The 26,208-nt window shown below is 41.4% G+C and overlaps 2 protein-coding genes across 5 annotated transcripts in view; one reads left to right on the top strand and one right to left on the bottom strand.

Moving 5' to 3' along the window:
- The window catches only part of EZR (ezrin), a 55,118-nt gene extending 53,935 nt beyond the window's left edge, over nt 1-1,183 (top strand). For both annotated transcript variants that reach the window (XM_037820684.1, XM_037820693.1), the window contains one exon: nt 135-1,183. In XM_037820684.1, the coding sequence (XP_037676612.1) occupies nt 135-299 (165 nt within the window). In that variant the 3' untranslated portion in view covers nt 300-1,183. The remainder of the gene's footprint in view (nt 1-134) is intronic.
- A 641-nt stretch (nt 1,184-1,824) lies between these two features.
- The window catches only part of SYTL3 (synaptotagmin like 3), a 125,845-nt gene continuing 101,461 nt past the window's right edge, over nt 1,825-26,208 (bottom strand). For all 3 annotated transcript variants that reach the window (XM_037820655.1, XM_037820671.1, XM_037820662.1), the window contains 7 exons: nt 17,770-17,948; nt 10,412-10,514; nt 8,526-8,696; nt 5,225-5,330; nt 4,089-4,191; nt 2,984-3,189; nt 1,825-2,067 (listed from right to left, as the gene is read on the bottom strand). In XM_037820655.1, coding sequence (XP_037676583.1) covers nt 1,958-2,067; nt 2,984-3,189; nt 4,089-4,191; nt 5,225-5,330; nt 8,526-8,696; nt 10,412-10,514; nt 17,770-17,948 — 978 coding nt within the window. In that variant the 3' untranslated portion in view covers nt 1,825-1,957. The remainder of the gene's footprint in view (nt 2,068-2,983; nt 3,190-4,088; nt 4,192-5,224; nt 5,331-8,525; nt 8,697-10,411; nt 10,515-17,769; nt 17,949-26,208) is intronic.

Here is a 26,208-nt window from a genome sequence, read left to right as displayed (position 1 = left end):
GCCGGGCAGGGTGTGCCCTCTGTTCCTTGGTTGGGGGTGGGGGGTGGGGTCTGCATTCCCTAGATGGCCAGTAAAGCCCCTTGTGATACCTGAGGAAAGGGCAGCCAGCTGACCCATGTTTCCTGACGTTGCAGACCCTGACCAACGAGCTGTCCCAGGCCAGAGACGAGAACAAGAGGACCCACAATGATATCATCCACAATGAAAACATGAGACAAGGCCGCGACAAGTACAAGACGCTGAGGCAGATCCGGCAGGGCAACACAAAGCAGAGAATCGACGAGTTTGAAGCTATGTAAAGGCTGTGTGGCTGGGAGGCAGGACTGCAGGAGGCAGGCCTTAGCATGATGACATTCTGGCCACCATGGTCAAGTGCTTCAAGTATGTATTTTTTTTTTTTTAGTAGATGAGTAGAAACCCCCTCATCATGTTCCAGTTTCTTTAAAAAGAGAGTAGATATTGCAGTGGAATGTTCTGGGGTTGGGGGCTGGTAGAAGCTCCCCTGGTTTATTTTCCCCAATTGTATCATAGTGCCAAACAGGCCTGATTTTTATTATTTTTTTTGAATCATTTCCTGATATATGCTTGGAGCAGGACTGATTTGAATTAAGGAAAGATGCCTGTAAAGTCTGAGTAACAAACTTTATGCTGGCACGTGCGATACAAGATTGAGTATAATTAAAGAAAAGCACATGGTGGCTTATATTCTGTGCCATATTCTTTATATTTGCAATTAGCTCAAATTGATTTCCTGATTTCTATGAAGGATCCATCTTTGTATATTTGTTTTTTTGAGGGGTGAAAGCTATTTTGAAAATTAGCTCTAAAACATTCTTATACACACTGATTTCCTTCCTCCAGTCATTCACTAGTTCAGTTTAACCCCCCCCCCCCCCCAGTGATCATTCAGGATAAACAGTAGAGGAAGATGCTCCTGGACGAGGTTTTTTTTGGCTTAACACTTAGAGGATGACATTGTCAGACTCCACCTAATTCATGATCAGCTGTGGGGTATAGTATTTATATATATGATAATATGGGTTTGTAACATTAGTTTAAAAAAGGGAAAGTTTTGTTCTGTATATTTTGTTACCTTTTACAGAATAAAAGAATTACATATGTAAATCATGGCAATTTGGTGAAATATGATGGCAATAATGAAGCTGATTGACTGCTGTAATCACATCTGTAAAAATGTGTGGTTTTTTTTTTTTTGCTTTTAGTAGTTCTTGTGTGCAACCAAGTAGCAACACTTCAGTTTTCTAACAAAGCTTCTGGTTGGCAGTTTGGACACCCAGCCATGAAGGGGCTCTTTAAACCTCTTGATCATCTCTATGTTGCCACAAGAACTTTGTTCTAACCTTTCTACTCACTGAAAATGCTGCCCCCACACCCACTGTTGGGTCTGCCTGTGATGTGCTGCTCTGTCCTTTTCAGTTAAGCTGTCCTGTGCCGCTGTTCTCATACCACAGACAAAAGACCTGCAAGGCACTGGTTGATGTCTACTTGGCATATGGCAGTGAAGGGTCTTCCCCAGCGTTCGATGGGGCGGTATGGTGAAATTTTCCCACAGCCGTGGAGGAGGGACTGAATACTCACCAGCCCCCTTTTCTCTCTGAAATGCATACAATACTGTCCGTAATTTTCTTTCTGTGATAAGGATTGGGCGACACAGGTAACTGCTGAACATTTATTGAAATCCGGCCATATCTACTTCTCTCAACAGATTCCCCAACCCAAGACATTTATATACCATCACTAATTCCTCTTAATTTAAATATACACAGATATCTAAATGTTTTTGCTGGATGACACTAGCTGTAGGTAGAAACTTTTCACATATGTAGAAGGAGACAGACAGCCACTTTCCCAGCTGTGACTTGCCAGCCTGGTCCTTCAGCTACAGATATGCCACACACCCAACACCCCTTGCAGACTGGGACTTCAAAGCCTTTACTCAGTGTAGGGTGAGTGTTATGTCTGTCCATAAATTGGGGTTGGAAAGCACTTTTTGCCACTGAAGCTTTGCTTGTGAGCATGCATCAGAGCCACCAACTGGATCTTCCTCTGTAATAGTTAAAATAACAATTAGTAATGACATTGACTTTGCCATCCCTTTTCTGTTTTTTAAAAGTAAGAACAGCATAAAAGGATCAAGTATTTTTTTCACTTCAACTTAAGAGACCATATTAAGAGTGTTCAGCCTAGGAGATGCTCAGGCATGCCTCCTTATGAAGCTTCCAAAGGAGAAAAGTTCCTTTTATTTATCATAGTTTGGATGTAGCAGAATACTGATTCCTCGGGAATGGGAGTTGCTAGTCGTGTTAATACATTACCATGGGGTGGGGGGGTATAGTCTGAGGGGCTGGATTTGTTAATGGAAAAGAGTTGTTTAGAGGGAAGGGTGTATTTCAGGCAACATTTCCTTTTAAAACATTTAATAGTGATTCTTGTGTATGTTCAGTGGCTCTCTGCTGGAGGTCCTTGGAAATGTGTGCCGGTGTCTTTGGTTGTCGCAGTGTTTGGGGGACACTGCCAAAGGACTGCCCCACAGAAATGCCAGCAGCACCCCTGGGGAGCGACACTGAGTGGTGTTGCCATTTTGTCCCATTCCTAATGAAATACTTTCTGAATTACCATTTGTTTGGGTTAAGAAGATATTTTCCTATAAGAAAATAATCCCTTTATGATTGAAACCAGAAACAAAAGCAAGTACTGTACCTAACCCATTTGGAGGCCTGTAATTTTTCTTTCTTTGGCAGATTTAAATCTGATTTAAATTGTTGACATGCTTTGCTGTATAATCTTTCAGTAGCAGAGTAAGAATGAGATTTGGTAACTTCCACTTAATGGCAGGTTAGGCAATTTCAAAGCTAGTTAAACCACTCTGCCCATTGTAGAAGCATTACTTTTTTCCATCTCTCTCTCTCATCTCCTTAGTGATAAGTGATGTTGTTGGACCCAATACTTTCAACAGACTTACTTGAACTAAGTTTGGCTCCACCCAACAAGCGGTCGTTCACACCAAAAATGGCCTGGTCCCACACCGTCAATTCTAAGCTAGATTGCTTCAGCTGAGAAGTGGTTACGCCATTAAAAACAAAGGAGTGCTTCCACTGGGGACAGGCTTGCTTCTTTAGGACTGGAGACTTCAGCCTTAATTTTTGTTGGTCTGGCAGAGTGAGACAGCTAAACAAGGGAAACATACGCAAACTATAATTGCCCTCCACACAGCCTCCTTTCCTTACTGACATACCTATTCAGTGCACTGTAAGCACTGAGAATAGTGCTAAATCCACCACAGAATGAAAACCTCTCAACAACAAACTAGACTAGAAATCTCACAAGGCTTGGCTACATGATCTCTAGAAATGAGGTTCCAAATTTCTCTCTAGCTAAATTCTGTACCAGGTATTAAGGTTAAACTGGAATTCTGAGGCCCGATGGCCCTTAATTTAATCTTCACTCCTTGATACAGCTACCATCCTATCACTGAGCAATAGCACAGCTCATCAGAACTGCTACCCAGGAGCCAGGATTTGTTATACATACAAAGCTACAGGTTAGTGAACTCATTTTGACCCTGCTGTCCTCAGGAAAATAAATCCAGAAAGGTTAAGTAACTAGCCCAAGCCCACCCAGATAAAGGGCAGGGATGGGACACAAACTCAGTTCTAACTTGACATTGTAGGCCATCATTTTCCTCAGTCACTAATAGTGAACGGTGTTTGCTTCACTTTTGGAGATAGCAGCACGTACCTGTAGTGTACAAGAATGAACGTGGGCAGTCATCTGTGTTGTTAGTGCTGTTGTCCAAGAGGGGACGTTAAGGAAATGTTTACTAAACACACCACTTACTACTTCCATGCTTGATTTCAAAACTGATATACTGATTTAATCAGGACTGATAATTTTGGGGTATCAGGTCAAAATGTAATATTCCAAGTCTAGCCTCAAATGTCCAGATGCTCTAACATGTTTTACGTTGGATTTTCGTAGGAAAGCTATGTGCCCTACACGTTCTAAGTCCATGCCTTAGGTATACTAGGTCATCAGTACATAATTACTTGACTAAGTCTAATACCTACCCCTTAACAAATGAGTTCAAGGTCCCATCTGACCTCACAGGTAAATTCTTGGCTCCCAGCACTACCAGACAGAGTTGACCGTTGCGTGATGGCTGACCTGTCCCTGGAAGGAAAACCAATATTTACTATAAAACCCATTTCCACCAAAAAGTTCATATACAATCCCACCACACCAAAACTGGCAGCTCAGTGAGAATTCGTCACAGCCTTCAGACCCCAAGAGAGCAGACAGGAAGTGGCACAAGTCCCACCCTCAGAAGTCACTAACCCCACTCCACAACACACTGTTCCCCTAACCAGTCAGCATGGCATCAGGACGGAAGGGTTGCTAACATCCCAGGAAGGCATCAGCTATAAGTGAAGAAAAACGAATCCAACAGGAGGAAGGGTGCAGAATTTTTAGTCTAGTTGTAGCCAATGGTTGGGGGGAAAGTGGGAGCCCCAAGGCCTGTTCTAGGGGACCAGAGATGACCACAGGCTGCTTGCTGCCAGTCTGTCATGGCCCCTTGAGCTGGAATAGCAGAAAGTCTTCAGTCAAATGCGAAGTCTTCAAATACAGCACAGAGTTGTGTATTCTGTCTTCATTCTCTGCCCTCATTTTCCACACCCCTCATGTAACTTAAGTTGGTTCAATCTTTAAGTATCTCAAGGACCTGTCCTTGATTCCCTTCTGTTGCTGGGCAACAGCTACTCAAGTGATCTGGGAGTAGGGATTTATTCAATTCTGATCCTCGATGGTGCCAGCACCTTGAGACATCCACTTGAGTCCCAAACAGCCAGACTCCCAATCTACAAAGCAACTTGTCATGAGAGCATTCCCTCTTCAAGGCAGGACTGTTGTCACCAGGCCAGCCTTTGGAAGCAAGGCCTGGGGCTAGCTCTCTAAGAGCGATGGAAAAGGGGCACCAAAGGCCTTGCCAGTTTGGGGGTAATTCATTTCCCTTCCAGGTTAGGCAGTTCCAAAGAGCTCAGGTCCCAGGCTGAGCTACTCATATGTTGATAAACGGTCTAAATTTCCAGAGTGTGGGACTAGTAGAGATGGAAAGGAAATACTAGAAAACATTCTTCCCCACCTCACAACCCACCTCTTGCTCCAGACTTTGAAACAGTGACACAAACGTCCAGAGGCCACCTACCTTCTGGCACCTCCTGGAACTTTCTGGGGCCTGTGGGCAGGACCAGCTTGGCACGGACTGCAAGCTCTCCATTATTCTGAGGAACACTGTCTCCGTATTTCTCTGCCTGGGGGTGAGAGGCCCGAGCTCAAAGGCAGGATTCCCCAGCCTCCCCTCCCGCCCCATCTCTGGGCCCCTCAATCGCCTCAGCCCTCCCCCCGACCCGCAGCCCTCACACAGCCTCTGCAGGCTTGAGAATGGACATGGACGTAGGCCATCTTTCCATCTTCCACCCTCACCACCCCCAACGGCCCTCACCAGGGGATCCAGGGGGCTTGAGGGGAACTGACCCCGGAGGCTAGTGCTAAGAACACCCGGGCACCACTTGAGTTTGAAAAGGTACAAAAGTCAACACCCCCATCAGGTCAATAAAGAGCCGAGCCGCTCTTCTGTGCCAGGGACGGCCAAGCACTGGAGATGGGGTGCTCTGGCCGACTGCCCAAAGCCATAGGGGTTGCAGCGCCAGTCTGGGGCAGGGGGGAATCCAGCCCCCATGCCCTCCACCCCCCACCCCTCCGAGGACACCTCCCTGCCAACTGAGGTGACTTCTCTTGATGAGTGCTTTTGCCAGAAAGTGAATCAAGGAAGAGATCAGATGAGTCCAGTTCACCCTGCAGTGCCAGATTCCACCACCAGCAAAGGCAGCCCTCAGCCAGAACTCCGAGGGCCAAGCACTGGAATGGCCTCCTGGTGGCACCTCCTCTTGCCTTGCCCAGGGCAGGGGCAGTGAGGGAGGACCACTGGCAGGAAAGAAGCTGGCCTGAGGGTGCCCAGTGAGACAAGGCTGCCTCCGCTCTCAGTTTCCAGAAGCCCTGCGCCAACTCCATACCTCTGTCAGGGACCCAGGGGGAGGACTGAGCACTCTGGTCCAGGGCCATGGCTTTAGGCCCGCTTAGCAGGCATGAGGAGCCGCAAGTGGCACCTTTCAAATGGGCACCTTCAGCTCACTGCCTGCCGACAGGCTCAGTCCTGCCAACCTCAGAGATGAGCTATCTTGTACCAGGTCCTGTGGCAAGTGCTGGTGACAGTGAGTACTCCATTCCCATCCCCATCCTCATGCTGATAACAGACATGGGGGAAGCGGCATGTACAGGGGAGTAGGAGTGTGATCCCAGGCTGGGGGAGTCAGGGAGGACACCCTGGAGGACATACCCATCTGAAGTGCCAAGGGAACCAGGAAATGGAGGAGACTGAGGAGCCACAGAGGACTCAGGTGGTCCTGAGAAGCATCTAGTGCCTCAGCATGGCTGGAGCCCAGGAGCAAATACAGCTGGGGCAGGACAAGGAGGGGTGGAGGCCGAGGAAGCAGCCCAGAGCAGCTGGGGAGGCCTCGGGTGCCTGCATCAGGCCTCAACCCTGCAGTCTGGCCCACTGGCCTGATACGGCCCTCAGACGTGTTTTTCTTGCCCTGTCAGTGTTTCAAAACGAATTAATTGCCACCATCCCAGCTGGCTTTCCTCACTTCCACAGCCTGCCTGGTCCCTGTGGGTTTTTTAAATTGCAACCTCTGCATTGCTGAAGAGTCTGCCTGGCTTATCTGCAGCCTGTTGACAGGGCTTGGTTTGCTCCCACGTCTGGGAAAATGCCAGCAATGCCCCATGTATTTCAGGCTTCAGGGGCCCTAGGGGCGTCTTTAACTGTGATTCTGGGGCAGGTTTGGGGGCTGGGGCTGCATGCTATTAATTCTCAAAAATGAACTGGTCTCCACAGCACAGGCTTTAGGGAGTAGAGGAGGGAAAAATTTGGGGTGGGGATGGGGGGGTGGAGGCTGAGCTGAGGGAGCCCTGCCACAGGGAAACCGGCAAAGGCAAGCAAATTATGCAACTACATTTCTACTATTAGGAAGAGAGAGTGAGAGAAGGAATTATGAGAACTTGCATGTACAGGTTTCTTGTCAACCTAAATTGAATCCTGTGTCTTCGGTGCCTGGGAAGTAGGTAGAGGTGGGACCTGCTGTTTCACTCAGTGTGCTGAGAGGCAGCCTCAGCCTACCTGCACCCCAGGAACATAAAGGTAGGAGGCCCTCAACACTGGTGGGGAGGGGAGGGCAATTTCCAGCAGGGAGAATCAGGAAAGGCTTCACGGAGGAGGTGGGACTTAAGCAAAGTCTTGTAGAAAAGACAGACCTTGTAAAGGAGAAAGCCTTCCAAGTGAAGAGCTGAACATGGGCTGAGGCTTTGAACAGAGAAAGCGCAGTGCCCCCCAGGGGTGGCAGGTCCAGAGACCACCCTGAGTGGGAGATGAAGGTGGGAAACAGGGCTGGGCTGCAAGGCCACAGCTGGCTCCCAGGCTGAGGACCCTCAGCTTTCTCCTGCAGGGTCCTCAAATCAGAGACAGTTTCCAAGCAGGGGCCTCATGAATTGCAGCTGCACTTGCTCCTCAGAGAGGAAAAGGGAGGCAAAATGACACCAATGACCTTCGTTCAGGGCTGACAAAGCCTCTCTGTCCTGCTGTGAGGTTCTGACTGACGGGATTGGTGCATCCTGTTGTCCTTATATAAGGAGACTGCAGGAGCCCACATCTTCTCCTCCACTATCTCACAAATACTTTCTCCCAATCTTGGATCTTGCCACAGAAATGTGCAAAGCAGCCTCCCCAAGAAAAGCAAATCTTTCTCCCCCTGCCCCTCCCCTCTGCAGTCTGTGGAACACAGTCTAAATCAAATGCCATCAACTGCTCCTCCCCTGGCTTTTTTTTTTTTACCTGCCCACATGAATTCCAAAGCATCCTACCTCCCCAGGCAAGGCTCTGGCCTCAGCTTTCCTGATAGCATTTGTTCCCAAATTTTCTCACCTATTAGTATTTTGGGGGGTGACTCAGGCCAAGATTTAGAAACAATCTTTTGTAACCCCTGGGCGGGCAGTCTGATGAGGCCTGGTCCCACCCACGGAGAACATGCAGGAGCCACTTGCAAGGCCCATAACCCACGAGGGCCAAGCCCCTGGGGACCTGGTCAGGTCTACTTCCTGTGCTTCACAGAGGGTAGGCCTGTTCGGATACTTGAACAAATCCGAGCAGGTTAAAAAAAAAAATCTCAGCCTAACCCCACCCAGGAAAAGCCCTACATCAAACGTTTTTGCATCTACAAATATCCTATATTTAAAAGTCACAGCTGGCAGGTCCGGCCAAGTACACTGTATGCCTTAGAGCCAAGGCTTCCCTGGGAGGTTTTCTCCTCTTTGATCCCTTTGAAAAGTGGGTTTAGTTCTCAGGGTAGGGCGGGGGTTCCCTTGAAAACGGCCAGCCCCAAACCAGACATCACCTTGGCACGGAGCGGGTACCAGCGAAAGGTCTGTGTCTCGCTGTCTTCGAAGTTCCATGTAGCCAGAGGAATGAAAACTTCTCCAAGAAACACCCTCCGGGTAAGCAGGCCTAGGTGCCACACGGAGACCTGCAGCTGCCGGGCCCCCAGCTGGGCGGGTTCCACCTGATACTGCAGAGGCCAGAGCAGAGGAGACCAGTCAGCCCAGGACCCACCGCTGGGGCTCCCACGGCCTCCCTCCCGCAGGCTGTTTCAGGGCATTGTGTGCAGGGAGATGAGGGACACCTGTACCCTCAGGCGCTCTCTCTGCCTGAGCCTGGCTCTCCCCACATGCCCAGAGAAAGGCTGAGCCCGGCTCACAACCAGGTTCTCCATTCCTAAGAATGAGATGAAATCCTTGTCCACCCAAGGTTCTCTGGAAATCAAGCCCAGAGCTGTCCCACCGGGGGATCTGAACTTGTGTCTGGTCTACGTGGCACCCAGCCAGCATTGTCCCAAAGATACTGACAATGTGGACTTTTTAAATTATTTTTAAATGCAAAGCCTGAGCATGGAAGTCCGGTATGTTTGTCCCACAAGGACGATGTATGGTCTTACCCACCCACAGAGGATGAACACCTAGTCAACATAACCATTTCTTGAACTCGCCCCATTAGGAGTCCTCGGCACACTCTGGGGTTGTCAAAGGTCCCCTGTCCCCCCACATCTGAGGGTGGGGTCCTGCCCCACAGGGAGACTGACAGGCTGAAGGTACCCCGTGTGCTGGGTGACATCCACCCTTCCGGCAGGCACAGGGTCACCAGCTGGGCTTCCCCAGAGAGCGATCAACTCCACTCTGCCTTCTGAGGGCCTCAGGTTAAGCATATCCATTGGATTTTCTCAATAATGAACAACAGCTACAAGTTATTGGACCCTTATTTAGTATTGGGCTTATCAGATATACTGGTCAGAATTATAAATGCATATAAATTTGGGTACTGCTAGTCAGCGGTGGCTTACAGCTATACTTCTAAGTACTCTCTAAGCCCCAGCTTCCCTGTTGGTAAATGAGGAGTCCAATCCCTACCTCAGAGGGTACAGAAAGCACTTGGCCACAGGAAACAATGGCTATTTTTATTTCATGAACTTGGGGCTCTTGTGCCAGCCACCGAGATGACCCCTGCTGGGAGCTTGCAAAACCTCTGCTTGCCAAAGAAGCAGACAAAGCCTCGAGATGATGGAGCCCCGGGCTGCCTGGCCTTCGTGGGGTGTGTCCCCACACATCTGTCCGCTGTCCTCCTCCCACCCAGCCCGGGGACATACCTACCTGCACAAGCCACACATCAGCTCCTGAATCAGAGAGTGACGCAGTCCCTTTCCATCTCTGCCCTAAACCACAAATCCTATTTCTTAACACCAACCGAAGAAAGTAAAAAAATTAAACTTTTTTCATAACAATTTTTCTCAAAGTAAGAAGAAACCTGATTAGCCAGCCACTTTTTTTTTTAAAGGAACATCTTTTAGAAGCTATTAACTCAGGAGTTTAATTTACTGGGTACCCCGCTTGAGAACACATCTCTAATAGTCATAGAAATTCAAAAGGACAAACCAATTTTCAAAATGCCCCCGTGCCCAGCTGTTCCCCGGAGGCAGTGAGGCAGTCAGGTTCCTTTTTGTCATTTTCCCTGAAATCGTGACCCACAAGCTACTCTAAAGGACGGTAGATGCTGCACTTGTCCTGAACAATGGCTGAGATTTATTTTCTACTGACTTGCCACTGATTGACAGAGATCTGCAGAAATATCTAGGTGCCTGCACTTATATTTAACTGACTCAAGAGTTTTTATTCATTCAACTCTAACCCGGCAGGGCAGGGGTCAGCACACAGATATTTGGCCAGCAAGTACCTTCACTGTCTCCTGGAAGGTCGGGTCCACTGTGTTCTTCTGGACTCCAGTCTTGCGTTTCCCCTGGGAGGATCTGTCAGGCAGCAGGTAGATCTTCACGTACCTGTGGCCAAAGACAGGCAGGACAAGGTGACAAGGAGGAAGCTCAGCAGGGAGTACAATCTACAGATCAGTGTTTTCTTTACCCACTTCCAGCCTTGAATCCTTCTTCTAAAAGGGAATGCTGAGTTGATAAAAAGGGCTGGTGAGCATCACCGGCAGGAAACAATGAGGTTAGCACTAGGTATGTGGCTTCTGATTTTACGGAGTCTCCGGGCAAATGATGACCACGCTGTGAAAATCCCCCCTGTTTTCCTCATGCCCTACTCTCTGGATCTACATCCCTTCGTGGAGCCAGACTCCCAGGGTCCTCTCATTTACCTGGATGGAGAGGCCATGTGCCAGCTGCCCCTCCCTCCAACTCCACCTTATCTCCAGTACCGCCTACCCCCTGAGAACAAGCTAGAAATGGAAAGCATATGCCTTCACACTTTGCTTTTCAGTGGTGGGGTCCTCAGAGATTGTAACCCTCCTAAATGCCGAGACATGGCCCTCATGGATTCCCTTGACTGAGTCTGGAGGCAGTGAGCAGGCAGAGAGAGGCAGACACCCCCAGCTGCACCCTCCCCTCCACCCTGTGAAATCTGGGCTTTTTAGGGTAAGTCGTACCCCTTGTCCAGGTCTAGGTTAATCTCTCCACTACCACTCCAGGCTCATCTGACAGCGTCACTGACGGCAGTGTCTCTCGCTAGCCCAGGTCCTATCCCCACGTACTAGAAACAGGCTCAACTCTCCCAAAGCAAAATAACAACAGCCCTCCCTCTGTGTGTGTCCTCCCGGAGCCCCTGTCTCAGGCCCCTTCTTCCTGGCAAGTCCAGCTACTCGGAAGATTACTCAAAGCTCACAGTCTCCAATTCCTCTCTATTCATTTATTCTTTTATTTTAAATGCAATTTTACTGACATATATTCACACACCAAAGAATATAATCAATGGCTCACAGTATTATCATATAGGTGTGCATTCATCGCCACAATCAATTTTAGAACATTTTTTCAATACTCCAAAATAAAGAAAAAAATAAAAATGAAAATAAAAAAGAACACCCAAAACATCCCATACCCCTTCCCCCCCCACCCCGTTATTTATATATTTTTTGTCTTTATTTTCTTACTCATTTGTCCATACACTGGATAAAAGGAGTGTCAGTCACCAGGTTTTCTCAAGCTCATGGTCACTCAATAAAAGCTATATAGTTATATAATCATCATCAAGAATCAAATCTACTAGATTATAATTCAACAGATTCAGGTATTTCCTTCTAGCTATTCTAATACACTAAAAACTAAAAAGGGATATCTATATAACACGTAAGAATAACCTCTGGAATGACCTCTCGACTCTGTTTGAAATCTCTTAGCCACTGAAACTATGTTTGATTTCTTTTCCCCCTTTTGTTCATTTCCTCTTAAGTTGTATACCAGTATAAGTTCTCACACATGGAAAAGAATATATATAAAATATAATTGTACAGTTTAAAGAATTATAATAAAATACATACCCATGTACCTACCACCTAACTTAAGATGTCAATGCCTTGCCTGTCATAATTCTATTCATAACCACATAATAGCCATCCTTGGTTTTATTTATAGTTTCACCACTTTTCTATGTCTCCCAAAACAATGTATTAATTTTTCTTGTTTTTGAACTCTTATATAAGTGGAATCATACTGTATACATTCTTCCATAACTTGCTTTTTTAAATTTAATAAATAATTTGGAGATTTATCTATGTTTGCTATATGTAGCTGTAGCTCATTTATCTCTAGTCTTACATATAATTCCTTTGTGTGAAAATACCACAATTAATTTATCCTGTTGATAAACATTTGTATTATTCCCTAGTTGTTGCTATTACAAAGAATGCTACTATGAACATTTTCTTCTTGTAAGGTTATTGCACAGTTCTTTAATCAAGTCTGGAGGTCGTCAGTTTCCACAACCAGACTCCGTGTTTCTTCCACAACTCTCCTCACTGCATGGGCTGTTGGGGCGACTGCAGTCAAACCCTGCCTCGAGGTTATGAGGCCAGTAAAATTAGTATGATTCTACTGCCGCTTTCACTTCAGAATATCAGGTTTATGGAAGTAGAGTTTTCTGAATAGAAATAACTGAGTTACTGCCTGCTCAGTAAATTAAAAAAATAATAAAATTGAAAATGCACATACTCTATCACACAGTAAATAGACCCCTGGTTATATGCCTGGAGAAACACTTGTATATGTACACTGGGAGAAATAGAATGTTCATAGTCCCTACGTGGGACCCGACTCCCAGGTTTAGGGTTGGTTAGGGTTGGTTAGGGTTGGTTAGGGTTAGGGTTAGGGTTAGGGTTAGGGTTAGGGTTAGGGTTAGGGTTAGGGTTGGTTATGGTGCTGTTCAATCATTCCATAAACTTACCTTTTTTGTCTATTTAAACTATCAATTACTGAAAGAGGAGTGTTAATATCATCAATGCTGATTGTGCATTTAGTTGTATAATTTTTGCTTCATATATTTTGAAATTCTGTTATTAGGTACATATACACATAACATTGTTATGTTTTCTTCATGAATTGTTGACTTTTTTACCATTCTGAAATGCCCTGCTTTACCTCTGGTGATAATCCTTATCCTAAAGCTTACATTTTCTTATGTGAATATACACACTCTAGCTTTCTTATTTATGATTATAGCTCATATATTTTTTCCATCCTTTTACTTTTCACCTATCTGTGTCTTTATATTTAAAATGTGTTTATTGTAAACAGAATATTGTTGGCTCTTGCTTTTTTATGCAACCCGACAATCATTATAACTGATGTATTTGGCCCACTTATATTTAATGTAATTATTGAAATGATTGGGTTTAAATATAACATATTCTATTTGTTTTCTATCTGTCCCATCTGTTTTTTGTTTTTCTGTTCTTCCTTTCCGGTCTTCTTTTCAGCTCATGGATTTTTTTATTATTCATTTTATCTCCTCTGTTGGCATTTTAGCTCTACTTGATTGTATAATTTTTTAGAGGTCATTCTGGGGATTGCAATATGCATCCTTAACAAATTCTACCTTGAATCAATATTATACCATTTCATCTATAATATAAAAACCTTGAAACAATACTTTCACTCATCCCCTCCTGAACATTCTGCTACTGTAACCACACATTTTACTTTTACATGTGTTATAAAATCTGCAATATGTTACTATTACTCTTTCAATAGTCTATTTTTTAGAGAAATTAAGAAATCATGGGGGAAAGTAGTTAATATTTTACCCACATATTTATCATTTCTGGAACTCTTTATTGCTTCATGTAAATCATACTTTCCATTTATTATCATTTCCCTTCAGTCTAAAGAACTTGTAGTTAAGGTTTGGTTGTGACAATTCTCTCCAAGTTTTGTTTAAATCTAAAAATGTCTTCATTTTGTCAAAAATTTTCAATGAATATTTTCAGCGGTTATAGCATCCTAGGTTGGCCTCCTCCCGTTTCAGCACATTAAAAAGAAAACATAACAATGTTATGTGTATATGTACCTAATAACAGAATTTCAAAATATATGAAGCAAAAATTATACAACTAAATGCACAGTTAACATTGGTGATATTAACACTCCTCTTTCAGTAATTGACAAACAATTCCATCTTGCATTGTTTCCAGAAGAGAAGTCACTGAAAATTCTTGTTCTTCTGTTTGTAATGTGTCTCTGGCTGCTTTCAAGGTTTTTTCCCTTTGGTTTTCAGCAATTTAACTATGCTGTATATAGGGGTGATTTTCTTTGTATTTATCACACTTCAGGGTTGTTGTGCATCTTGGCTCTCCAGGCTGTTGTTTTCATAAAATTAGGAAACGTTTGGGCCATTATATCTTCCAGGGTTTTTGTGTTTTTCTTGATCTTATTTTCTTCTTACAGGACTCCAATAACATGTAACTTTGATTACTTGACGTTCTTCCACAAATAACTGAGGCTCTAAATTATTTTTTATGTAATTTTATTGAGATATATTCATATAACATACAAAGTGTACAATCAGTTGTTCACAGTATCATCATATAGATGTGTATTCATCACCACAATCTTTGAACATTTTCACTATTCAAAAAAACAAGAATAAAAATTGAAGTAAAAAAGAACGTCCAAAACATCCCATTCCCTTCCTCATCCTCTATTGTTTATTTACTTTTTAAAATACAGTTTTATTGAGATATATTCACACACCCTACAATAATCCACAGTGTACGATCATTCACAGCACCATCATACAGTTGCACGTTTATCACCAGAATCAATTTTTGAACCTTTCCCTTACTCCAAAAAATAAAAATAAAAGCAAAAAAACACCCAAAACTTTCCATCTACTCCAGCCCACCCTATTCGTCATCTAATTTTTGTTCCCATTTTTCCACTCATATGTTCATACACTGGATAAAGGGAGAGCAAGCCACAAGGTTTCCACAATCACACAGTCACACTGTACAAGCTACACAGTTATACAATTATCTTCAAGAATCAAGGTCACTGTGTTTCAGTTCAAGAGCTCCAGGTATTTCCCTCTAGCCATTCCAATACACTAAAAACTAAAAAGAGATATCCATATAGCACGTAAGAATACCCTCCAGAGTGACCTCTCGACTCCATTTGGAATCTCTCAGCCACTGAAACTTTAATTTGCTTCATTTCTCTTCCCTCTTTTAGTCCAAGAAGATTTTCTCAATACCATGATGTTGGGTCCAGGGTCATCCCCAGGAGTCATTTCCCACATTGTCAGGGGGATTCACTCCCCTGGGAGTCATGTCCCATGTAGTGGGGAAAGCAGTGAGTTCACCTGTTGGGTGGGCTTAGAGAGAGAGAGAGAGAGCCACATCTGAGCAACAAAGAGGCTCTCGGGGGAAGACTCTTAGGCACAATTTTAATAGGCTTGAGGCTTTATTTATTTTTAGCCTTTTTTCTCTCTGTATTTCAGTTTGGAAATTTCAATTAATCTGTCTTCAATTCACTTATTTCTTCTGAAGATGCAATCCATAGTTAACCTCAAATGGTGGTTTTTCATTTCAGATATTGTATTTTTCTGTTTTAGAATTTCCAGTTGGTTATTTTTTTTACACTTTTCAACTCTCTGTCAGGATTCTCCATCTGTTTCTTTATTAAGTCCAACTTTTCCTTTAAATGTTCAACATGTTTATAATAGCTGCTTAAAATCTTTGACAATCTATGTCTATTTCTGTAGAACATTTTGTCTCTGGGTTATGGGTCACATTTCCTACTTTTTCAAATGTCTGGTAATATTTTATTATAGTTTTTGTTATATGCTGGCCATTGTGGATGTTACATTTTTGAGAATCTGGATTATGTTGTTTTCTTTTAAACAAAATTGAATTTTGTTCAAATAGGCAGTTCACTTACTGGCAACTCAGTTCAGTGCTATCAAGGCTTGATTTTGCTTAGTTAGGACAGATCCAGAGTAGTCCTTACGTTAAGGCTATAGAATACTTATTACTAAGATACGGCTTTTCTGGGGTGCAGCAAGGTCTGTCCACTCTGGCTGATTGGAACTCCAATCTTTCCCAGAACTGTGCAACCTCCATATTTTTTGTTCAGCTCACCACCTCCCAGGATTTATTCTCTGACAAACCTCATGAAATCTTGTCCCACACATGAGCAGCTTAGTACTTGGCCAAAGTCACAAAGTGATCCCTATGTGGAATTTTAGCCCTATTTCTTTGTGCACTTCTCACCTCACTTGGCTAAGAAGAATATGTGTTGAATGTTTATTATATTCTAGAACTTTCCTGATGGCTTATTATAGGCTAAATCAGGGAATCACCACAACCATCCTTTGAAGTTGGAGCTATTATTGTCCCTATTTTACAAAAATAAAATGAGTTACGGAGACATTGAGTAATTTTACACAAGTCACCAAGTAGGAGATGTCCAAAATACTTGGAAGTTCAAAGGCCAAATAAATATGCTGGAAGCGGAGACGAACATTGAAGGATGGACAGGATTACGATTTCTACTTACTGGTGTAAAAAAAGGAAAGTAGTCTCAACATTTGGTAAAAGTCAGGGAATTTTTGCTACAGCAACTGTTCCAATTTTCCTGAAGCATGTAATATAGATAAGGGAATAGCAGAAATTAAGACCAGAAAGATAGGAGAGATCCTGTAAGGGAGAACCTTAAGTACTATAGAAATTCATTCTTAATTTATGGGCACTGAGAAGTTATTGAATGCTTCAGAGAAGAGGAGAGGTTTGGATCAATAATCCTTTCATCTTCCACCATCACTTTCTAGTTGCTAATTAAAACTGTGTGCTAAAAGCCTTCCATGTAGGGAAAAAGAAGGCAAAAATGAGGTCCCTGCCTTAAGCCCTACACAGAAAATCAATTCCAGAGCTAATGAAAAAGGATCCAAATACAAATAAATAAATAAATAAATAAATAAATAAACAAATAAATAAATAAAGCTATATTAGAAGAAAATGGACAATATATTTATAATCTTCAGGTGACATTGGAGTTCTTTGTGAGACACAAAAAGAGACTTTTAAAGGAAAAGATGGATAAATTTGACATTAACAAATTCTCTAAAAAACCATGTTAGGAAACAAGTGACAAACTAGGAGAAGATATTTAAAATTCATGCATAAAATGAAGACTCTGTATTCAAAATAGGTTGTAAAAAATAAATTTCTCTAAATGAATAAGAAAATGAAAAACAACCCAATAGGAAAACGGGCAAAGGATATAAACAGGAATTTTACAGAAGGGGAAACTTATATGGCTAATGCATATATGAAAGTTTGTTTATCCTCATTAATAATCAGAGGAATGCACATTCAAATAATGATATACCATTTCACCTCTATCAGATTGGAAAGTAACATTTTAAATCTATTTATGCATTATGTGAGGCAAGATTTTAATTTTATTTTTCCTATATGGAAAGTCAATTTTTCCAACATCATTTATTGAAGTATACCTTTTCCCCAATGATTAATAATGGCCCCTTGATCATACCAATTCCCATAAATGTTGGGGTGCTAGGGTCTGTGTCTGGCTTTTGATTCTGCTTTGTTGATCTAACTGTCTATTCTTGCATCATTAATACTCCGTTTTAATTACTACAGCTTTAACATAATTCTTAAAGTCAGTCTTTTCATTTTTATTCTATGTACAATTGTCCTGGTTATTCTTTGACTTTTACTTTTCCATAGAACTTTAGAATCAATATGTCAGTTATCTTATTTCAAAACTTAAAAAAAAAACTTACGGATTGCACTTTTTCTTCTTTTCCTCTCCATAGGCAAGGTTCTTACAAGCCTTGATGCATATTTCTAAAGAATGGGTTTTGAAGCAATAACGAATGGCAAATTCAATTTCTCCAGTGACGTTAACATTGTCAAAATTGCCCATCTCTGTACAGGTGCTGTTAATGCTAATTAAACTTCCCTAAAATCAAGAATGACAGATATAATAAATCACTTCATATTTAACATTTTTTTGCAGTCACAATTTCAACATATCATACAAATAAAATTAATACAGAGCATCCTGACTCATATTAAGTTAATAATGCACTAGTTTGTACTTTATCAAGTAAGTTGCCACATATTCTTTTTATGGAGATGGGGAATCTTCGGAGGCCCTGGCTTACCCAGACATGGTCTTTGCCTAGCAATAAAGGTTACACAATCCCATTCTTTAACATGTACCACTTGTGATGAAGTAGACTATCACCTGTTCAATTTTGCAAAGATAATTCTCAGTAGGGCAGACAATATTCATGGCAGGAGCAGCCATGAGGAAAGCAGTGCAGTATGGTGGCTAAGTGCCCATAACTGGGAACCAAACGGATCTGGATGCAAATGCTGGGTCTGCTATTTACTAGTTATGTCAACATCTAAATGGAAAAAAAAATAATACTGACAACATAGGGTTATGGTGAGGAGTAAAGGAAATAATGTATAGAAGTGTACAGTCAAAGGTAACTTTTTATGGGTAGCTAAAATGAAAATAAAAACTACCATCATAGATTAGGGATCCCAACTTAGATATACAGATAAGTAGCATAGAATGCCTGAGCCTAAAGGACAAAACAAACTGCTTCTCATTTTTATATTTGCTTAAATATTCACCACCATTTGCATAACCAATCTCAGTGCTGACTCAATAGAAATAGGGAAGCCTAACTGATTTCCACTTCTCATTCCCAACTAGTAGCTCCACACTGCAAAACAACCCCAAAAGAAACTAAGAAGTAAGGCAAGCCTGGGGCAGAGAATCAGGGCCAATAGTGAGGTAGAAACAACCCAACACAAAACCAACAACTCATCAGAGGGAAGAGAACCTGAATTAATTATTCCCCAAAACCAACCAGATTCACTGCACCCAGTTACTGGCTCTGAAGATTGTCACCAGCCAACACCCACACAACTGTTAGAATGGAAAACAATTCTTAAGTTTGTGTTCCCAAAAAGGCATGGAGTAGTGAGAAAGCATGAATGAGTGAGGTACAAAAAAACTCCAGATAAAAGATAACGGTAGAGAGCTTGACAAAAGGTGTGAGCTGCCAGGGAGAAGAACCAGGCAGATGAATGGAAGTACTAAAATTTCTGCTAACTGAAATGATATTTATCATGTGAACTCACTTCTGACTATGTGAGTCTGAATCGTATTAGACCAATTTTTGGGTCAAGAACAATTAGAAAAACTGACTTAAACAAACAAACAGCAAACATCATAGCGCTAAGATACTCAGAGATGAGCAGCACCCTAAGGTAAGCCTGACATTCGGAACTGCTTTTCCCTTTGAGGTACTGATGAAGATGCAATCAGTACAGAGATGAAAGACTGAGAAGTCAAGCCAAAAGCAACAACTAAGAGGCTCAGAAATTGAGCAAAGCTTTGAAAAGTCTGACAGGGTTGGGAGGCAAAAATTAGAGCCTAGGGCTACAAAGGCACTCAGAACTTGAAACAGACACTCAATGTTGCCTTTCCCCTCAAGTTATTTGCTAAATTAAAGGCTGAGAAGCATTAGAGTGCTTTCAGATGTTTCTTAGGGAGAAAGAAATTGGAGTTCAGGCCTACCATAGAGCAAGGGCTCAGTAAACATCCAGAATTTCAGCAGAGACCCCCATCCCCAAGCCAAGGGCTTTCTCCTATGAGTAAAAGTCAACTGGAAATGGAGCAGAACTCCCAAAGATTGAAACTTGGTTTTGAATTAGCTAAATCCCTGACTGGATTAAGACTATTTGTCCCTACTCTAGCTGTTTGCTGGAAGCAAAAGTAAATTCTCTCTGGAGGAAGATAACATCTGTTTGAACTTCAGATTATCCTTACAGTCATTCATACACAATGTCTAGCATTCAATCAAAAATTCCCAGGCATACCAGGTCTAAAAGGTGACCAGTTTTCTCAGGACTGAGGAGCATCCCAGGCAAACCAGGATGGTTTGTTATCCTAAGCCTAGGATCAAGAACAAGTAACCAAAACAGAGAAAAACTACAATAAAACAGACCCCAGATGATCTAGCTATGGGTATTTTAAAACATGAATTTAAAAATGACCATGATTAATATGTGATTATGAAAATATATGACAAGATGGAGAGTTTTTTCAGAGAACAAGAATCTTTTTTTAAATGACTCAAAAAAGTCAGTCCTATTTCTCTCAATAGGCCCAAATCAGCAAATAAACTCATTAACCTCCACCCTACATGGGACTTGATTCCTAGGGAAGTGAATCTCCCTGGTGACTTGGGACATGACTCCCAGGAATGAGCCTGGCCTCAGCATTGAGGGACTGAAAATACCTTCATGACCAAAAGGGGGAAAAGAAAGGTAACAGTAGCTAGAAGATTTCAAATAGAGTCGAGAGGCTATCCTGGAGGTTTCTCTTATGCAAGCTCCAGCTAGATATTCCAAATGACCACAGCAGGCCATGCCCTTACCAACAGTAATCCCAAAAAACCTAGGTCCCTATCTGAGATTCTATAAAAGTTTCACTAAGTTTATCTCTCAGAAACTTAAATCCACCAGAGTGTTCCTATGCCAGACAAGGCCTAAAACCCAGAGGCAACAGCCTCTTTAAGAACAACAATCAGGTGTAGCCCCCTTCCCCATAATGCTGACACCCCTTTTCAATATGAACAAGTTAGGGTGATCACTGTCTAGACACCCCTGAAGATTGAGAAAGTGATTAAACGAGAGGAAGGGGTAGCAACAGACAAGACAGGATTTAACAAAGGATTATGAATAATGAATCTTTAAATATAAATATAAATATATAGATGCTAGGGTATTAGAATAGCTAGAAGAAAATAACTGAAAAGGTGGAACTGTGATCCATTACATTCTTTGAAATTTGCTCTATAGCTACTGGTTAAATTGTACTTTGGAAGTTATCAACTTTCTGTCTATATCTTATATTTCACAATAAGGAAAGAACAGAAACTGTGGAACTATAACTCATAACACTTTTTTTTAAATTACCTATATAACTACTTGTTAAAATGTACTTTGAAAGTTATCACCTTTCTGTATATATATTTTACATAAGAAAATAACTGAAATTGTGGAACTGTAACCCATTACATTCTTTGAAATTTGCTAACTACTTGTTAAATCATACTTTGAAAGTTATCACTGTTATGTATATATGTTAAATTTCATAATAAAAAATAGTAAAAAACATAAAAATTTAATAATTAAGAAACATTCAAAAAAAAAAGGCCTAAAACTATGGTAACTGAAATTTAGAACACCACAAATTAATTTAAGGGAAGATGAGACACAGCTGAAGGGAGAATTGGTGAACTGGAAAATAGATCAATAAAAAATATTAAGAATGAAGCACAGAGGAAAGGACAAATGGAAAATAGTAAAGAGAGAGTAAAAAACATACAGGACACACACAGAGAGAAATACTCACAAAGAAAGAAAATAGGCAGGAAACATATTTGAAGACATAATGGCTAAGAATTTTCCAAGAATGACAAGAGACGATATGCCCATGTAAGAAAAACATTAAAATAAATAAATAAATAAATAAAACCACATACAAACACAACAAAAGAAAATCTTAAAAGCAGTCAGAGAAAAGAAGACATTACTTTGAATGAAGAAAACAATAAGATTCTTCAGCTTACTTCTCAAATGAGAAAAGCCAGAAGACAATGAAATGGCATCACTGAAATGATCAAAGAAAACAGATAACCTAGAGAAAACAGCCTTCAAAAATGAGATAAGAAAAACTGAGATAATTTTTTTGCCAGCAGAAGATCCTCACTAAAGGAAACACCAAAGAGAGAAGCAAAATAACCCCAAGAGGAAGCATGGAAATACAGGAAAGAATGAAGAGAAATGGAAAGGTAAATATATGGATAAATCTGAATTAATATTGACTATATAAAATAACAAGATAAATTACAATATTATCACAAAAGACAAGGGGAAGGTAAATAGAGTAAAAGTGTTCTAAGCTCCTTGCATTGACCAAGAAATGGTAAAATACAACTTAGACTTTATAAAACAAGATGAATGACATAATCTTGAGTGTCATATAGTTAGTTATAACTATCGGGTTATAGGATTAGTTATAATCACTGAAAAAAAAAGGTAGAAAAATAATAGACACCTAAGAAGCTAAGGTAGGGAAAAGGGATAATTAAAAACACTTGATTAATCCAAAAGAACTCATGAAAAGAAGGGTGAAAAGGGAAAAATAGAGAGGAAAAAGAAAGAACAAAATAGATAATAGAAAAAATAGAAAATAAGTAGGTAAGATAGTAGATTTAAACCCAAATACATCAGCAATTACAATGAAAAGAACACTTATACTGCAAAAATACAAAAAGATTGCCAGCCTAGATTTTTTAAAACCAACTATATACTGCTTAGAAGAGGCACGCTAAAATGTAAGTATTCAGAAAGGTAGAAAGCAGAAGGATGGAAAACACTATGCCATGCAAACAGTAACCAAACGAAGGCTACAGACCTATAATAATATTAGACAAAGCAGATTTTACATCAAGGAGCATTATTGAAGACAAAGAGAAATATTTCTTTATGATAAAAGTCAACCCATTTGGAAGTTTACACTTCTAAATTAATAACATTCCCTCAACATAAATAAAGGAAAACTTGACAGAACTAAAAGGAAATAGATAAATCCATAAAGATTTCAATAAAGCATCCTCACTAATGACAGAGCAAACTGATACAAAATTATTGGTAAAGATATAGGCAATTTTACACCATACAATTAACAAACCTGACCAAATGGCTTATTAAATATTGCTCTCAACAACTGCAGATTATAGACTTCTCTTCAAGTACATACAGAACACTTTCAAAAATTGGCCATATACAGGGACATAAAACAAGTCTCACAGAATTGCTATGAATATTAAACACAATAGTGTATGTAAAATTCTAAACACAGAACCTGAGCCATACAAAACACTTAATAAATGATACCTACTATTATTACTGCTATTATTACTAATACATACACAATTGCACCTGAGTTCCACAGCTCTGCGAGGTAGGCAAAGCTAATTTTGTTATTTCCATTTGATAGACGAGGAAACTAAAGTTCACTGGCTTAAACAACTTAACTCAAGTTATATAGGGTTAGGACCATCAACCAAGTCTTTTTACTTCAATTCTATTGCTCCTCCAGGCACAAGGAAGCACAATGCATCAGGCCATAATACTTACAAAGAGAAGTTTTATCAAAATACTTCAAGTGCTTCATTTATTCACTTTGTAATTATTGACGGAGGATTTCCCAGGAGCTGGCTCTGAGCTAGGTGCTGGGGATACAATGGAGAGCAGAAACGTGCATAGTCCCTGCTCTCGTGGGGTTATTGTCTAATGGGGGAGATGGATGATGCTAAACAAGAGGTATGGCTGGAAAAGTAAGGACGAAAAACAAGGCTAACGTTGTGTTGTGAAAGTGGAATGAAGAGAGTGATTCATGAAGGAAGGAGCAGTCAACAGCATTGGATGCTGCATAGGAGTTAGTCAAAATGAGATCTGCAAATATGCACAGGGTTCAGTGACGTGGAGGTCACTGTGGAGATGTGGGGCTCTTTAGGAGGGTAAAGGGGTGGGCTGACATGTGAGAGGAAGGTGAAAACATGGACACACCAAGGGTAGACAACTCTAAAAAGTTTGGTGTAGGAGGGAAGAAAATAATCATAGCTGAAAGGAAGTGTGAGATTGAACAAGTGTGTTTTGTTTCCATTTGTTTGGATCGTTTTATTAAGAGAGACTTGAATGTTGTTTAAAGGCCAACTAGAAGGATCCAGTTGAGAAGGAGAGATTGAATATACGAGAGAGAGGAGGAATAAGTAATCGATCTGGGTACAGGGAAGGGCGGGGAGGACAGGACCCACGATGGAGCTGGAGGATTGGCTTCTATTGTGGCCAGGGAAAGGAGAGTAGGTTGGGTGCAGACATGGGTAGGTTAATTTTTTGATATCAGTAAGATTAGGGAGTTCCAAGCTGCTTGTTTCTATTTTCTTTGTAAAGTAGGAAAGGATGTTTATTTGTTGAGAGTGAGGAGGAAAGGGCAGAGTGGTAGATAGAGTTTGAAAAGAGGTTTGGAAAGAGTGGAGAAGGTATGAAATGGTTGTGGCAAGCAAAAAGCTGAGTTAAACATTAATATTAGGATTACTGGGCAGTGTTGGGCTCATTTGGAGTTGCTGGCTCTGAGTGTACTGGGGATTAGATCTGCCCTGTTGGATGCCTTGCTCCCAGCAGAACTGTTTACATGCACATATGCAGAAGGTGTACAACTGGGCTCATCCAGGTTGGTGCCAACCCTGAATTGGATCCTAGAATTATACAGCACCAGCAAGCACCATAAGTACTCATCCTTCATTTTATAAGTAGATAAAAGGAGATCAAGGCAGGTTGACACACACCCACATGGCAAATCTGATTGCACAGCAAATCAGAAGTTGAACCAGAAGTGGACTTTGGCCTCCTGGTTCACTGTGACAACACCTTAGCGTAGTGTCTCTGCATAGTTCAACTGCTGTGTCTGTTGAGTGATGACGAGAGTCGGGGCAGGCTCGCTGGTCACCTGCAGCCTTCTTAGCTACCTTAGAGTCCTACCACCATCGTTCTGACTGGACTTTCTGGTTCTGCTTTCCCTCTCATCAGAACCTGGCCTTTGAGCAGGTTGCAGCCTGTGAGAAGCCAGCTGGGTCAACCAAAAGTCCTTGCCCAGAGGACTTTGATTAGAACAGTTGGCACTGCCTGGGTTTGAAAGAAAAGTAAGTCTGAGCAAAAGCAAAGGAGAACCATACACAGCAGCAGAGAGCCTTCTTGCCAATGACTTTCTCTGAAGGTCACAAAGTTATCAAATGGAACTTTCAAGAAGCAAGCAATGCTTGAAGCTTTTTTTTTTTTTTTTTTAAATAGAGGGAAATATTAAATCATTACAGCTTTGCAATTATCCAGAAAAACAATATTGTTGCATTTGCTTTGTATACAGAGTACATTTTCCTAGAGTCGATGCTCTTTTATTTTACAAAAGCAGAAGATTCGGAGTCAAGTAAAACCACAGCAATACCTGGAAAAAAAAGAAAAAAAAGACAAAATCCTGATGACCAGAAACACACTCACAGCATTCCTGATAGTGGCTATAGGGGTGTGAAATGGGCCAGACAGACTTTCAGACTCAGCACTGATGCTCAGTGGCTGTGTGGCCTGAGCCAGTCAGTTATCTTCCGTTGCCTCAGTTGCCTTGTTAGTAAATGGGGACCTACATCACAGGGATGTTATGAGGCTTAAGAAGATAATATACGTCAAGATTTATAACTGTGTCTGCACAGTAAGCACGGTGTTTATCAGCCTTTTGGAAATGCCACACAACTTGGCTGCCCCTTGCAAGCTGAACAGATCATTCCCATTGTTTCCTTTCCTTTCTTCTGTGAAATGCATAACATATATGTAAGAGAGCACATAATTTAAACCACACATATACAGTATATAATTCTAACACTAACATCCATGCATCCACCACTCAGCTAAAGAAAAATAACACGACTGACACCTTGGATGGTTCCTGGGGCTTCTCTCTGATCGAATCCCCTCTCATTCCTGTCCCTCAGTCAACATTGTTTGGAATTTCTCTGTTAATCATTCTTGGTTTTCTTTATGGTTTTATTACCTATGTATATATCCCCCCTCAAAAAATATATAATGGTTAGTTTTGCCTGATTTTGAAATTTATATAATTGGAATTATACTATACATATTCTCCTATAAATAAATTCTGTCAACATTATGTTTTTCACATTCATTTATGCTGTTAGGAGTAGTTTTAATTCATTCCTTTTCTCTCCTGAACAATATTCCATTGTATGAATGCCATAATATATCATCCCTTTTTTTTTACTGTGCTTTAATAAAAACGCTATCATACGGGTAGATATCAGCCATATATGATACTCTTTATAAGATCAGAGAAGTCAGAGAAATTGAGAAATATTGAAGTGAAACATAGGCTTCCAAAACTTCACTGAGCTCTGTGTATAGGGTGAAAGACTGTCCCTCCTTAGAAGGGACCCAAATGTCACATACCCCACATCTCAAATTTGTGTCTAAAGAAAACTGACGGAAAGTTAGAATTTTTATTTCTTTGATGATTCAAAATTCAACTGTCTCTCAAATATATCACAACCTCCTATCCACCC

The sequence above is a fragment of the Choloepus didactylus genome, chromosome 2 (assembly GCF_015220235.1).
Source record: "Choloepus didactylus isolate mChoDid1 chromosome 2, mChoDid1.pri, whole genome shotgun sequence".
Classification (NCBI taxonomy): Eukaryota; Metazoa; Chordata; class Mammalia; order Pilosa; family Megalonychidae; genus Choloepus; species Choloepus didactylus.
The sequence above is the reverse complement of the archived record's forward strand: the minus strand, read 5'-3'. Positions and strand labels throughout refer to the sequence as shown.